The sequence below is a fragment of the Leptonychotes weddellii genome, chromosome 9 (assembly GCF_054177405.1).
Source record: "Leptonychotes weddellii isolate Sample4059 chromosome 9, ASM5417740v2, whole genome shotgun sequence".
Lineage (NCBI taxonomy): Eukaryota > Metazoa > Chordata > Mammalia > Carnivora > Phocidae > Leptonychotes > Leptonychotes weddellii.
The window spans coordinates 23,361,060-23,375,609 of record NC_138377.1 but is presented as its reverse complement, the minus strand read 5'-3'; the positions used below and the strand labels follow the sequence as shown (position 1 = coordinate 23,375,609).

Here is a 14,550-nt window from a genome sequence, read left to right as displayed (position 1 = left end):
CTTTCTTTTCTTTCTTTTTAGAATAAACAGGAATTGAGAGCATCCCAGAATAATTTGGCTTGCACAGAGCATTGGTGCTTTTAAGTGGAAGCCAGTAGTCCAGTGATGGGATTCACTATATTTTTTTGGTTGTGGTTTCACCCATACACATTATGGATCTTGGCTAGGAGCATTCCATTTCTAAGCGTTTCTGTCCTTCTGACTTCTTTCCCACTCTACCACCCGTAATGCTTGACTATGCTTTTTGGGACTTCCAGTATTCTGTTCATTTGCTTATCTATGCATTTAACTTATTTTCAGTCCCTGCTGAAAGGCATAGATTGTAAGTGTTGTTCCTCTCAAACTGGATTTTACATGGATGGTATATACATACACCTGCATTGTATTATTGGCATTTAGCTGTAGACTTAGGAACCTTCACAAACAACCTGAAACTTAGCTGTGCCGTGTAATGCCTTCTCATAGATTTGTACATCTGGAAGGGACCCCAGAGAATAATTAGTCCATATAAAGAAGTTGAGGCCTGAGAAACTAAGACCCTTCCTGAGGTTCCAGAGCTTGTGAGTGGAAGAGCCCACATGAAGGAGACCTGGCCTGGAGGGCAGGGGTCCACAAGATGGTTGGCTGTCAGGTCATCTTGATCATTGCACTCTTGATTTATAGAGTTTTTGATGCCTCTCCCAATAAAATAGATTTCTGTCACTCTAATTTTTACTGCCTTCAATATTGTAAAAATATGGTACCATGTGAAATATATGTGTAAACAGCAACCCTTTAAGTATGCTTAGGAAGTTGGCACTGTGACATAACTGGCAAAGAGAATGGCTTTTTTGACCAGTTGGAGAAAAATAGCCAAGAGCAACAGGATGTTAGCTGTCCTTTCCAGATGCTGCTGCTGACAGCAGTTTTATCTGTGTGTGCGAGGATGGCTGAAGTAACAGCCTGTGATCCTGGTCCTCCCCGGCTCGGGACTCCTCTGAACCAGCTGTCCTGCCACTTGTAGAGGTGACGGGGCTGGCCTTGTTTAGGTCAGAGGCCAGGGACAGTCCATGCTCAGTACACCTCTCTCTGTCGAATGAATGCTAGTTTGGCCTTCCATTGCTCATGTTCTAGACCATTTCATAGGGTAAACTGACATTCTCAAAGGGTGGGTGTCCATAAATATTTGTTGAAGGAATGAAAGCGGGCAGCATATATTCCCCAATTATGTAAACTACTTGACCATCACCAACAAAAGTCAGCAAACAGTTCATTTTTCTTTCTTTCTTCTTTTTTAAACAATTCACTTTTCGAGAGAGTCTCCTTTCTGCTTTATCCTGTGCTCCTATTCAGGTGGAAAGGGAAGTTTACTGTAGAAGGGGCTTGGGAAGAAGGAAGTACCTACTGTTTGTCAAGCACTTTTCATTGGTTATTCCCTTTAGTCCTCTTAAGGATTTTGTTGGTATTTATTACCCATGTTTTATAACAAGGAGAAAGGATTCAGAAAGGTTAAATAATCTGTCCTAGGTCACGCAGTTAACAAATGGCAGAGCCAAGTTTGGGAGCCAGGTCTCTCTGGCTCTTTCTCCACTCACATTAACACAAGCTCTGATGAGTCTGACCACTTTTGGCATGTTCCATATCCTGGATTCTCCTCCTGCTCTCCTGTAACTAGATCTCAGGAAAAATGATATCATTCTCTCTAGCAGATCAGGCCTGAAAAAGGCACTCTTTCGGCTCTAATCAACAGTACCGAGTCCTAGATACTCCTTTCAAATCTACCTTTACATATGGTAGCCAGATACCATATTGATTTATTGGACTAGTTAACAAATTGGCTCTGGGCTTTTTCTTTTATTTAGCTCATTTTCCTGTGGGATCTTGATCTGCTTTTTTCCAACTTCTCCTTCTGGACCCCAGATAAAGACTTCCTCCTTAGGTTTTCAACTCAAATCCAAAGCCAAGGTAAAAAGAATTTCCTTTATACAATAGTATTTGACTGGCAGTGCGGACTGGCTAATGTCAGCACTTTCCACTGCCTCAGGATTACAGCTGCAGCTGGGGCTTTGTTTCTGGGGAGGGTTAGTGGATTGATTCCACAATTAGTGGTGTGACATGTTTAGTAATCTGTTAGGCGCGTTATTATTTTCCCTGTCAAATCTTTTTTCCCTCCCTTCCTAGACCACCCTTTATCAAGTTTTTTTTTAAATATGTCTTAATATGTGAACATCTTAATAATAATGTCTCTTATTGTCTTTATGGTTACTACCTTTATTATGAATATTTCAAGTCTTGTCCTAGGGCTATTTTGGGGGGAGTAGCTACATATTACTTTGTCTTTTTTAGAAGTTGTACAGTATTTTTCATTTAATTTTTTTTCTTTTTTCCTTCTCTTTTCTTTTTCTTTCTTTTAGTGTTTCTTGATTGCTTCCTATGTGCTTTTTATGGTGCAGGCTGCTTGCAGGATAACGATGAATGAGACATGGCCCTCCCCTCCAGTGATGGGCAGGAGCAGACATGAAGTGATAAATGACAGTACGGGTAGTAGAGTGACTTGGGTACTCTTGGAATACACCAGAGCTACCAGCTATGCCTAGGGGAAGCCGGGGAAAGCCATTTCTAACAGAGGGAATATGATGTGCCCAGTGCAGTGTCCAGACACAGTGTGACATTGTTTGAAGTGGGAAGCTCATTGTGACTAGCTAGAGCCTGCGTGGGAGGAGTTGGCAGGAGATGAGGCTATGGAAGTAGATCGGGGCCTGATTATAGAGGACTAACACATTTAAATTCATCCTGTAGACAACAGACAAGCCACTGGAGTTTTTTGAGCCAGAGAGCAATAAGATTATTATTATTTTCTTTCATTTTTATCATGATTTGACCCAAAGCTTGGTAGGACAGAATTACAACAAAGGAAATACTGTACAACGTGACTAGAAGTGACTAATTTAAAATCCTGTAGGAGCCAACCTGATATCAAGTGTCTCTTACTGGGCCAGTTCACAGCCTGTCTCTATCTGACTGTTAGATTTATGTCTTAGAAATTCTGATGGCCATATGGAAAATGGACTGCAGTGGGGAGAGACTAGTCCTAGGGAAATGAATGGGAGGTAAGAAGTATGCAGCAATAATATAAACTTAGCACATGATCCAGCAATCCCACTTGTAGCTATTTACCCAAGAAAAGTAATATATGTTCACAGAAATACCTGTACATGAAGGTTTATAGCAGCTTTATTCATAATCATCAAACACTGGAAGCAGCCCAAATGTCCATGAACTGTTGAATGGATGAACAAGTTGTGATATATCCATAACATGGAATAAAAGGAATGAACTACACTATTGAAACACAGTTACACAGATAAATCTCAAAAGCACAATGCTAAGTGAAAGAAGCCACTCTTAAAGGCTAATACTGTATGATTTCATTTATTTGACTTTCTGGAAAGGCAGAGATCAGATCAATGATTGCTGGTGGGATGGGGAGTGAGAATTGACTCTAAGGGGTATGGGGAGTGTCTATGATAGAATTGTTCTTTAATTGTGGTGGTTGTTAAACAACTATATACATTTGTTTAAACTCATCAAACTACAATTTAAAAGGGTGAATTTTGTTGTATGTAAATTATACAGTAATTTTATTATCTCAATAAACTTGTTTTAAGACAAGAAACAGTGATAGGTGGATGAATCTCAGAAATGCTAAATGAAAGAAGCCAGACTCAAGAGAGTATATACTGTATGCTCCCATTTATGACATTCTAGAATGGACAAAATGAATCCATGGTGAAAGAAATAAGAATAGTGATTATCTGGGGGTGTGATGAGGGAAAGCAGGGTATTTACCGGGAAGGGGCATGGGGGATCTTTCTGGGGTAATGGAAATGTTTTTTGTGGGTTGATATGATGTGGATTACATGGATGTATCCAATTGTCATCCCTCATCAAATTGTACACTTAAGATCTGTCCTTTTCATTATATATGAATTATATCTCAAAAGGGAATATGGAAGACTGGATTAAAGTGAAATAGAGAAGAGATCTGGTAATGTGTAGGATTTGGGAGGTGATGAAGAGAATGTTTCTAGCTTTGGAGACTGGTGGAATGGGTTACCATTTTCCAAGGTGAAGAGTAATGGGAAGCCAAACAGGTTTGGGAGAAAGATAACAAGTTATGTTCTGTTGAGGTTGAGTACTCGTGGGATATCCTAGTGAAGTTGTCTAGAAGGCGATTGGAGTTATGGATTTGGTGTCCAGGAGACACTTGACTAAAGATACAGATTTGAATGTCATCATCATAATATTAATTGCAGCCATGAGAATACATGAGATCACCCAAGAAGAGAAGTAGAATTGAGAAGGAAGGAGCCCTGAGGATGCCACCCTGAGCAAACCTACCAGTGAATAGCTGGGCAGAAGAGAAGGAATGAAAGGAGGAGGAGAATCAGAAGAGAGCAGTGTCCTGGAACCAAGGGAGAAGAAAGTTCCAATAAGTAAGGGGTGGTCAACAGTTTCAGATGTTTGGGCTTCGCAGTAAGGTGGTCTTCGGTGATCACAGTGAGAACAGTCACTGACTTAGACAGTGGGAGCAGAAGCAAATTCTTATGGGTTGGGGAATGAATAGGCATTAAGAAGATTAAGGCAGCTAAGTGTAGATTGCTTTTCAGGAAGCTGCATCCAAGAAATAGGGAAATAAGGGTACCAAGGGTAAAGCAGAGGTGGAGCGAGGCTTCTTCTCACGTAGTCACTAGAATATTTTCAAGTTTGTTTTGATTTGGCTGGGGGCTGAAGGAAATACAGCTCAAGAAAGAAAATTTTCCTAAGGAAACATTGTTGAACAGGTGGTAGCAACAGTCTTTTGAAAATACTTGCTCTTCTGCACGATGAGGACAACACAGAAGAAAGAAAGAAAGTAGCCCTCAGAACGGGAAAGACCTAGCTTGCCTGCACCCTTTAATGACAGGAACACTGCTCTATCTCATCTTGGATACTGAGTTTTTGAAATTCTAGAATTTCACATTTCTGCTGCCAAAACACACAATATTAAAGGTGAAGTTTAATATTCTCAGCACAACCTACTTTTTACCTTTTAAAATCTTGAATGTCCATGGAAAAGACCAGTCATAAGTTAAAAGGGTCGTTATAAGGACTTTTGTAGCCTGCCAAGGGCCCAAATCGTTTTTCTTAAGCTGAGTTGATTATTTTAAGAGATAAACCTGATTACAAATGCTGTTTTTTCATACCATTTCATACCATACCCCCCCACACACCCCCTCCAGTTCCAGCCTCTGAGGGGAGCTGGGCTTTGCACTGGGTTGTAATGCTATCCCAAACGTAGCCCACTTTTAGATGGTAGTAGGTCCAAGCCTTGTGCGCGTATGGGTGTAGTCAGAGCCAGAACTGATTTTGAGATTGTTTAGCACTGACGGGTTTTATTCACCTGGGTAAAAATTTAGTTGGCACTGCAAAGGGTGTTTTCTCTCTTTGGCTTATTTTTTTTTTCTTCCCAGAATGTTAGTTCTCAGCCTTTCAACTGAGATTCTTAGAATTTGCCTCTAAATTTGGGAAATAGTCAAGTAAATGTGTTGGCTGTTTAATGCAAGGTGTTTAAATAATGGGACTCATTGGTTGTCATTCTGATTTTAGTTTGTCTTCATTTGTGGTTGATGCTGCAAATTTGGTCACCATGTCCATCAAGCATTATTCTTACCCTGTTCCTCATACTATTATTATTAATAATATTACCATTTTATGAAACAGTGGAATCCTGTGCTCTTGCTTGTGTAATGTTAACGTGGACTTGTAGATTTTGCAATTAAGCTTTTCTTTTTAAATGTCTTTTTTAGTGCTATATCACAAAAGATTTTTTTTTTTTTTCAGATTAAAAGGGGAATATTCTGTGGGATGATTGAAGATTAGGTAAAATATTCAGAAGAATGTACTGGCCATAAAAGTTATGAATTTGTTACCTAAAAGAGATAGGTGAAGGAGCTTTCTTTTATTTACATTTTAAAGTACAGATAATTGATTTTTGTGTAGTTACATGATGGTAAATCCCTTCTCAGACTCTCTTTTGGTTTGTGATTAATTTTTGCAAATTAAATTGAATCCTAAAGAAGTACTATGGAAGCAGATTCATTCATGACAACTTTTCCTGAGAGAAAAACTTGAATATGATTGTCTAATCAGTGTTGCATAAATAGGAATTTTGGACATAGCAAAGTTACTGAGTATATAGGTATTGACAGATGGTGATTAATAGAGAAGATAAAGGAAATGAAAGGATGCTAAAGAAATATCAGAGAGAGAAATGATTTCCCCAAGTTCCACAGTGAATAAAGGGTAGAGTCATGAGAAGAATCCAGGTCTCTAGATTCCCCTTCTAGGATTCTTGGTCCTATATCAGACTTCCTGTTCAAAAGACAGTCTTTGGCACCATCTTTCTAGAAACTTACATTTACTTTTCTGTGTTTTTGAGAGGATTGAGAAATGGGAGAATCCTTCTTGAAGTAAAGACATCTATTTGAAAATGAGTTTCTGGAAGATACCTCGTTGTGTTTTGTAGGTGTGAGCTGTGGCCTGTGACCTCTGGTTGAACTGTAAGGAAGCTCGTCTTTTCTCTTGGAAAGAAGATGTAGATGGTTTATTTGAGGGACACGGAGTAGGAAATTTGAGAATGAGTGGGACTTCTGAAAGTCAGATATATTTGATTTATGAATACCAAAGAGGACTGTGGAGAGGGTCTCATTAATGATAAGAGTAAAGGTTGCCAGCTGAGGTTCCAAAGTTAGTGTCATATTATCCTTGCATCCTGGGACAGAAGACTGCTCATGTTCTTGGTTTGCTCTTTGCAACAGTTGAAGAGTTAGGGAAGAGAATCCGTAAAGAATCCAGAAACCATAGAAATTTGGTCTCTGGCTCCTTCCCCTTTTCAATGATACTAGTGGTGCAGGATGGCTTGTCACAGTCCTGCTGTGTCTGCCACAGGCTCCCTCCTTTCTCTTCTGTCTTTCTATGTTGGGCCATTGTACTTTATTTTCTGTCTTCAAAGGGAAATTGAAACCATAGGAGAGGGGAAGAATACATATATTTTACACTTAGATATCTTCTTGACCTAGGCTGCAAAAGCAAGATCTTGGTTTAGGAAAATGCAATGGAAGGGCCCCAGGGAGATTCCTTCAGGAGATTTTTCTGTTTTCAGAATATGGTGGGACAATCCAGAACAAACCCAAAGCAGCTTTGATGTTGGATGCACTTGTTGTAGTCCCATTCCCAACATTTTTTTTTTTTTTTTTAATCCATATGCACAGAAGAATCATGCTTGCTAACTTTTAGAGGTCAGGTCACTTTCTGTGTAGAACTCAGGAATGTCAATAGAGTGGATGATAAAAACAGTGGAATTTTATAAATAAACATTGTTATCTCATTATCTCTAGAGCTTGATTAATTTCTCTTGAACTTGAAAGATTCTCTGCTTCTACTTCCACTCATTACTTATACTCACCAAATTTCTAAGCCTCTGGTGGGAGTTGATTGGATTCAGTCTTCCAGATTTTTGTTCACTTGTAACATAGAAAATGATCTTGTGTATTGTGTTATGTTGTATTTCTAGAACTCTATGGCTTTGATGTGCTCATAGATTCTACTCTGAAGCCATGGTTGTTGGAAGTAAATCTCTCCCCTTCTTTGGCCTGGTAAGTAGTCTGTTCATCAACTAGAAAAGGACAAACCTTCGATGAGTAGCACTAAAACACTTTTTTTTAAAGTCATTTCTCTTGGCACTAGATTTTTTTACCCTAGTTATATTAGATAGAAATGACTAGAATTTCTAAATTTGAGGGATTTGTGACATGTGGTTAACCTCCAGATGGTAACCACGCATTCCTATCTTACTAGGCAATTTGTGATCTATAACTATCTTCTTAAGCTTCTGAGGGATGCTTCTTGTGTTCATTTTTATTTCTAGTTCTCTCTCTCTTTTTCTTTTTAACTTTGTAGGTGTTCTGCTAAGGCTAAAGAAATACATGAGGTATTATATTTCCTTTATTACTAAAGGTTTATACAGGCTCAAATCCACATATACTGTAAAGGTATAGAGCTGGGCCTAGGGTAGTATATATAATATTTGGTCCTTTTACCCTTTCTATATTCTGGTCTCCATCTAAGATTAGAGTCTAAAAACTTCAAACAATCTTAAAATTTTTTTTAACCTATCGTTTAGAAGAAGGAAAGAAACATATTTTTCAATACCAGAGAGGATTGTGCTTATATCTGCAGCTGTAGCCAGAATTTCTATTAGCCATACACTTCTCTAAACAGCTAGAGAACCCTAGAGATTTATGCTAGAGACCACCCAGCAGCTGCATTTTTAAGGATGAAAAACGTTGGCAAAATGCCAAGTAATCAAATAAAGACAGATTGACTACTTCATGGGGTGGGAGTTTGGCTTAACCCCAATAGTAAGGTATAGAGCTAGATATCACAGAGATGCTTCAGATGTTGGGCCACTCTTTTGTTAAGTAAGCTCTTTGCAGATTGCCCAGCCAGGTGCATCATAGGATGTTAGAGATCCCCAGAATGATGCATTGGTCCAGTAGCCAAAGTAATCTGGTTCATGGAGGAACACCTCAACACCAAGGCCAACATGGCAGTCACTGCCACAGGGAGGCTTCCAGCTTTCAGTTCATGTTTCTGTTTCCATGTGGGTTCCTGCTGCATCATCTGGTGATAGTTTGGTATAACTTGTATTTTTTTGCCCTCATTTTGCAAGCCTAAAAGCTTAAGAAGACTGATTTAGAACAGAAAATGAAGCCTTAAAAAAAGTACAAAGATGACCAGAGTTCCTTCTCTTGCGTGTGAATGTGATTTGACTGTTATAGCAGTAAAAAATAATTTGAATGATGGACACACTCATAAAGGAGCATATTAAAAGTCTAAACCTCTAAAATCCGCAGTGATAATGAAGCAGTATGTGACTTGTACACAGTTTGAACTGCACAAGACCTTTTGGAGTAAAAAGATTGCATGTCAGGGAATCAACTTTGGTGCTGGACCTGCCCTACAGAGGATGAGTTTAACAGTGGGCTTTTATTTCTAGTATTTTTGCCCAGATTTCTTTTTCTTTTTCCATGGGTTTGATGTGCTTTATGTGTTGCTTCTCATCGACGTATGGAAGCTCTCCTATATTGAGGCCCATTAGGGGTAGCTGTTCTGTTAATCTATAACATTATCGATTGGCCTTTCTTTCTCTCTTCTATTAGTGATGCACCTCTGGACCTAAAGATTAAAGCCAGTATGATTTCAGATATGTTCACTGTTGTAGGTGAGTAGTAGTGTTTTCTGAAGACTCACATAAAAGTTAACCAGAGCATCCATTTTGTCAGGCTCTCTAGGTGTTGCCAACTGGCAGTTCCTAAGCCATGCTGAATGTTTTGTACTGAAAAATTATATTTTCAGGCAAGTGTTTAGATGTTTCTGCTCCCCCTGGCTCCATCCTGTCCTGAGGCTGAACCACAACTAGGGCTGAGACCTAATTCCTGGGGCACAGGAATTATGAGCCGAGGAAGAGAATTAAGCAAAGGTCTGGAGAAAGTCTATTTTTCTCTGAGTTGAGAGAGTGCGCCTGACTGAAGCAGCTTTGTTACAAAGGAGACTGGCTATATTTCCACTAGACGGTCTCCGCTGGTGTCAACATGGCCCCTCCTGTAATAGTTATAGCTAAAGGCGGCCCGAGGAAGAAATCCCTTTCTGAGTAGATAAGCGAAAACTTTGAAAAGGAGATGGGCAGTCAGGTGGGTATATTGTGGGTTTGTTGTCATTTCCTAAGTACTCTAAAAAGGCATGACAAAATATATTCGAAATGAAATAGTACTTGGTGTACCAGCAGATGCTGTAAAACTTAGCCACTCTAGTCTCCCTGGATGGGAGTCTGCTTTTTAGGAAGTGAAATGAGCACACACCTAATTTCTTAAGCCATAGATAATCTAAGAAGCCCACGTTGAAAGGTGCCAGGACACCGCCTTCAGCTGTTCTAGAAGTAGACCTTGTAACAGGACAGGACCCCTCACCTGCTTTTGGGTTCTCCCAGTAAAAACAACATTATTTTCCAGTCACCCTCTAGGAGGCCACTTTAAAATAATTTGTTTTTATAAACAACTATGTATTTTTAAATGGTGGTTTGCACTTTTACTCTGAAGTTCATCAAAAATCCACATCTCTTTTTCAATCAGAATCAGCTCCCCAACAAGGAATGTTGATTTATCTGCATATTTTCCATTCTTGTGCTGTCCAGTTTTGATGGTTTGAAGTTCAAGTGGAGTGTGTGTCTGAGAGCCATGCCTAATCCTCCTGAGGTTGGATCTCTGTAATATTTGTGACCATGAAACTGAGTTTGTATACCTAAAGAAAAGGTACAGCTAAACCTGCTAATTTCTTAGAAAATGGCAGGTTTTAACGTTTGCCGTTCCCCATTCAGGATTTGTGTGCCAGGATCCTGCCCAGAGGGCATCAACCCGGCCAATTTATCCCACCTTTGAGTCTTCCAGGCGAAACCCTTTCCAGAAACCTCAGGTAAGCAAATTCAGCAGCAGGGAGCCCAGCAAGGCTTATTGGAAAGTGGTAGCTGATGTAAATGAGTGAGCTGAAGCACAGTGGATATGACATCACTTAGAACAGGAAATTATTTGGGGATCATTCCAGATGGGAGGAAGTTATATTCAGCTATGGCTAATAGCATATGCTTTCGATGCTTTCAAACTAACTTACTGTCTGCTTTTTGTTTTTCTTTTCTTTTGCCTTCTTTTTTCGTTATCTGTGTCCTTTTTTTCTCTTTAAGAATCACCTGCTTTTTTCCTCAAATTGATATGCTCATAAACAAGGCACAGAGAGGGAGCCTACAAATTCCTAGTCATTATTCTGCTACATTGTTTTGATCTTCAGGCTAGCTTTGTAAAGAAGATGCTCGATTGAAATATTATCTTCTCTACAAGTACTCAGTGATCATGAGGTGTTAATTGAGGTTCAATGAGATAAATGCCTACAGAATCCTGTGCGTGTCTGAAGCATCACTTGATCAAGCATTGCTCCGGTCTTTGTGTCCTCTGCATTTGTGTTCCAGTTAAACCAATCAGCTCATCGTTCTGCCTGCTCATTCCATCATCTAATCCATCCCTGCCTGTCTAGACCTGGCTAGTTTCCATGTGTGTTCGTTGCCTTTAACATTTCTTCTTATCTAAAAGGTCCACCTTCCTCCTCTCTTCCCATCTGGAGTGATGACCTTGCCTGCTCAGAGTCTAGAGATCGTTTCCTATTAAATCCATCCCATTCTATCATGACCTTTATTTTTTATTTCAATAGGACTTACTTGTTCTCTGGTGCATGGTTTTGGCATTCATCGATTTGTTGCTTTGAAATTGTCCAGTGTTCCTCTGCTAGACTGTAAGCTCTTTGAAGGCAGAAATAGCCCCTTCTTCCCCCTGCCTCCCCTTTCCCTTTCTTCTGCCCTCCATCCGTTCCTCCTCCACTTCTCCCTTCTCCTGCCACCGCTCGTTCTTCTCTTTTCCCTTCAGCTTGCTGGTCTCATTTGGAGTAGTGCTATTTCTCTCTGCCACACTCATCACTCTTCCTCACGCAGTTCTACTTCTCACTGGTCAGGGCCTGCAAACTCAAATGCCTAGAGGGGCTGCAGGCAGACAATGGGAATGAGTGAGAGGGCCAGGTACAACACAGCTGAGAGGGACATGGCTCTGCTAGACTGGAGCCTGTGCCCCATATCAAAAAGGGGCAGCTGTTTTGCTGATGTGCTCTAACTGATCATTGCCATACGTGAGTGTGGGCCATGTGTTGTCAGACCTTCATACTGTCAAGAGAAATAAGAAGTCTTATTTTAAAATACTGCCAGCTGGTCCAATTAAAGAAAAAATACTTTGCAGACGAAACATAACATGTCTTTGAGCTAGATGCAGTCTGTGACCACCTGCTCTAGGATTGTCCCCTGTTAGTATTAGAGTTGTGATGTGGGACAGGGTGTACTGGATTTTAAAGGGGTATTGTTATCTTGGATTAGAAGGAAAACCAGGCAGCGAGGTTGTTCTTGATCAGTACATCATCACAGATCAAAAGGTTCTCTTATTTTTAATAAGAAAAAGCAGAGGATTACCCTAGGTGTACTAACAAAACTGAATTTAGGCCATCACATTCCTTTGCAGAGAGTTTCCTGCAGTATCTGTGGCAGGAGCCACAGGATTGTGTGTAAAGGATTGTGAATGTTTCTGTGCAGCTTTCACAGAGTTTCTGCCAAGTTTTACTCTAGGGGTTAGATGTATGTCATTCTTGGATGAATTGACCCCTTCTCTTAGCCTGCCTCTCAGCCTTTATTGGCCACTCTTTGCAAATTGTAGAGAATCCATCTGCCATTTGTTTTGCTGACTGGTAGGTCATGGCATGACTTCATCCATAAGCAGCCTACAGGACACTTTTATTTAAAGGGTAAAGAAACTGTAGATTAGTTCTGTGTGCTCTGGAACAAATTTATCAGGTGGAGTAGTTGACTTCAGGATGCGACAGTAGGATTGTGCGCTCCTGCTGAGAAGACGAAACTGGGTAGATACACCGTAGGAGAAAGTGGTACGAAACATAATAAATGCTCTGGTCTTACAAGCACGAAGTGTAGAGTTCTTGCTTTTGTTTTCTGCTTGGAGATCATCATCTCCTTTGTGAAATCATAGACGTAGGAGTTGGAAAACCTCGGTATGGTAGGAGAAGATAAGGCTTTATTCCATTTTTCTGTCTTTTGTAGCGTCCAGTGTCTGCACAGTGTCAGTCCTCAGATGCCAAACTGGTAAGTTCTGGATCATTTGGAGACTTCATTCAGATTCTTATTTCCAGTCCCCAAATGGAAAGCTTTGCTCTCTCACAGCCCGTGTTTGATGCACCTGCTTTTTGAACTTTAATAACATAGAGTAAGTGAAAATGAATGCACAGAGGTCTTTCCAGATACAGAATGCAAGAGTAGAGGCTGCAGGAATTTATGAGTCCTCTTTTCCTGATAGTGATTGTGCTGCAAAGGAGGCGGTTGGATTTAAATGACGAACAGGATTTAGAGACATATCTATCGCTTTGACCAGAATATTCCAGGAAGGAAATATAGTTCACAGACACCCTTCCTTTTCTTCAGATGTCTTATGAAAGGTACTCTTGTCAGTGGCTTCATATTGGAAACATTTTCACATTGGGTATTGGGCTGCATTTGATTGTACATATTTCTTATATGTAGTGATTTGCAGTTTTATGAGTTAGAACCTCTGGCATAATAAGTGTCTGAGATGCTGCCTTTAAAAATAACTGTCCTTGTTAGCCGTATTTGAGATTAACTGTCATTTTCTTCTGTGAAGATCTTTGTTTTGTTTTGAACATCTTGTTGAAGTGATTGGGTAGCAGTGAGGATGCTGCTTCTGCTAGTTGAGGCTTTGAAATGATGCTGTAGATGTTTGAGACCTAAGTGTGCCCCTGCAACTGGTAGTTCTTCGGCAAGAAGCTCCAGGATATTTATTTTGGCCTTGGTACTCTCCTGATCCAGTTGCTGGACGGCTTGGGAGCTTTAATTGTAACTCTCACAGCTGTTTTTGACAAGGTACTTTACATGGTTTATATGAGTCCAAGAAATGAAAAAAAGGTTTACTGGTTGTCTAGTGTTTGGTAACTGGTTAATGCGATTCCATAATACAAGTCTTGGTGTTTAGTTGGTAGAATTTGAAACTCTGTAATGTTTAGTGTTTTATAAGTTTAGCAGGTACCTAGGTATGCTAGCTGCTCTCTGTGGCAAATAAACAGAAAACAAAACTAACCAAAAAACAACCACAAAAAAAGCACCAAAGCTGTTGACTTCAAAGAGCTTACATTCTGCATACCTTTTAGGGCTATCTACTCTTACTTCAGGAGAACTTTAAAAATGCTTAATTCATGGTCTTCTGAATTCCAAAGAAGTGTCTTTGATATGTAATTCTAATCTTTTTTTTTTTTTTTAAGATTTATTTATTCATTCGAGACACAGAGATACAGAGAGAGAGAACATGAGCAGGGGGAGAAGCAGAGGGAGAGGGAGAAGCAGGCCCCCCACGGAGCAGGGAGCCCGATGCGGGGCTCGATTCCAGGACCCTGGGATCATGACCTGAGCCGAAGGCAGATGCTCAATCATCTGAGCCACCCAGGCACCCCTGTAATTCTAATCTTAATTTCCCTTCTCTTACATCTGTCTAGCTCCGTTGCTTGAATGGCCATGGGTTGCAATAGCCTGTGGTGGAGCAAGGCCTCTCCCTCATGGTTGTGTATTAGAACACTGCTCATGTGACATAAAGCCTTTTTTGCTTTATTTAGTCAACTTTATACGTGTAGAATTCTTTGACTCTTCTTGTTCTTCACAGTGTTCTACTCTGTCACCATCTTTCTGTTAATGAAGCGTTCTCAACTCCATGGTGGTTTTGTCAGAGCTGAGTTAAAAACGAAAACAAGTTCTCTGCTCTGGCCATGGACACTTTGTCATGTTTTCTTTTTCTGTTGCTGTCAGATCAT

At 40.1% G+C, this 14,550-nt stretch overlaps 1 protein-coding gene across 13 annotated transcripts in view; it reads left to right on the top strand.

Annotated features, from left to right (window-relative positions):
• TTLL5 (tubulin tyrosine ligase like 5) overlaps positions 1 to 14,550 on the top strand; it is a 254,676-nt gene that overhangs the window by 56,593 nt on the left and 183,533 nt on the right. For 11 of the 13 annotated variants that reach the window (XR_014148340.1, XR_014148339.1, XR_014148337.1 and 8 more), the window contains exons 13-16: positions 7,595 to 7,676; positions 9,243 to 9,304; positions 10,457 to 10,551; positions 12,779 to 12,820. Coding sequence is in view for 9 of the 13 variants with exons in the window: in XM_081830179.1 (XP_081686305.1) it covers positions 7,595 to 7,676; positions 9,243 to 9,304; positions 10,457 to 10,551; positions 12,779 to 12,820 (281 nt within the window). In the remaining 4 variants the exon portion in view is untranslated. The remainder of the gene's footprint in view (positions 1 to 7,594; positions 7,677 to 9,242; positions 9,305 to 10,456; positions 10,552 to 12,778; positions 12,821 to 14,550) is intronic. The other 2 variants (XM_081830183.1, XM_081830180.1) reach the window with 1 other exon arrangement.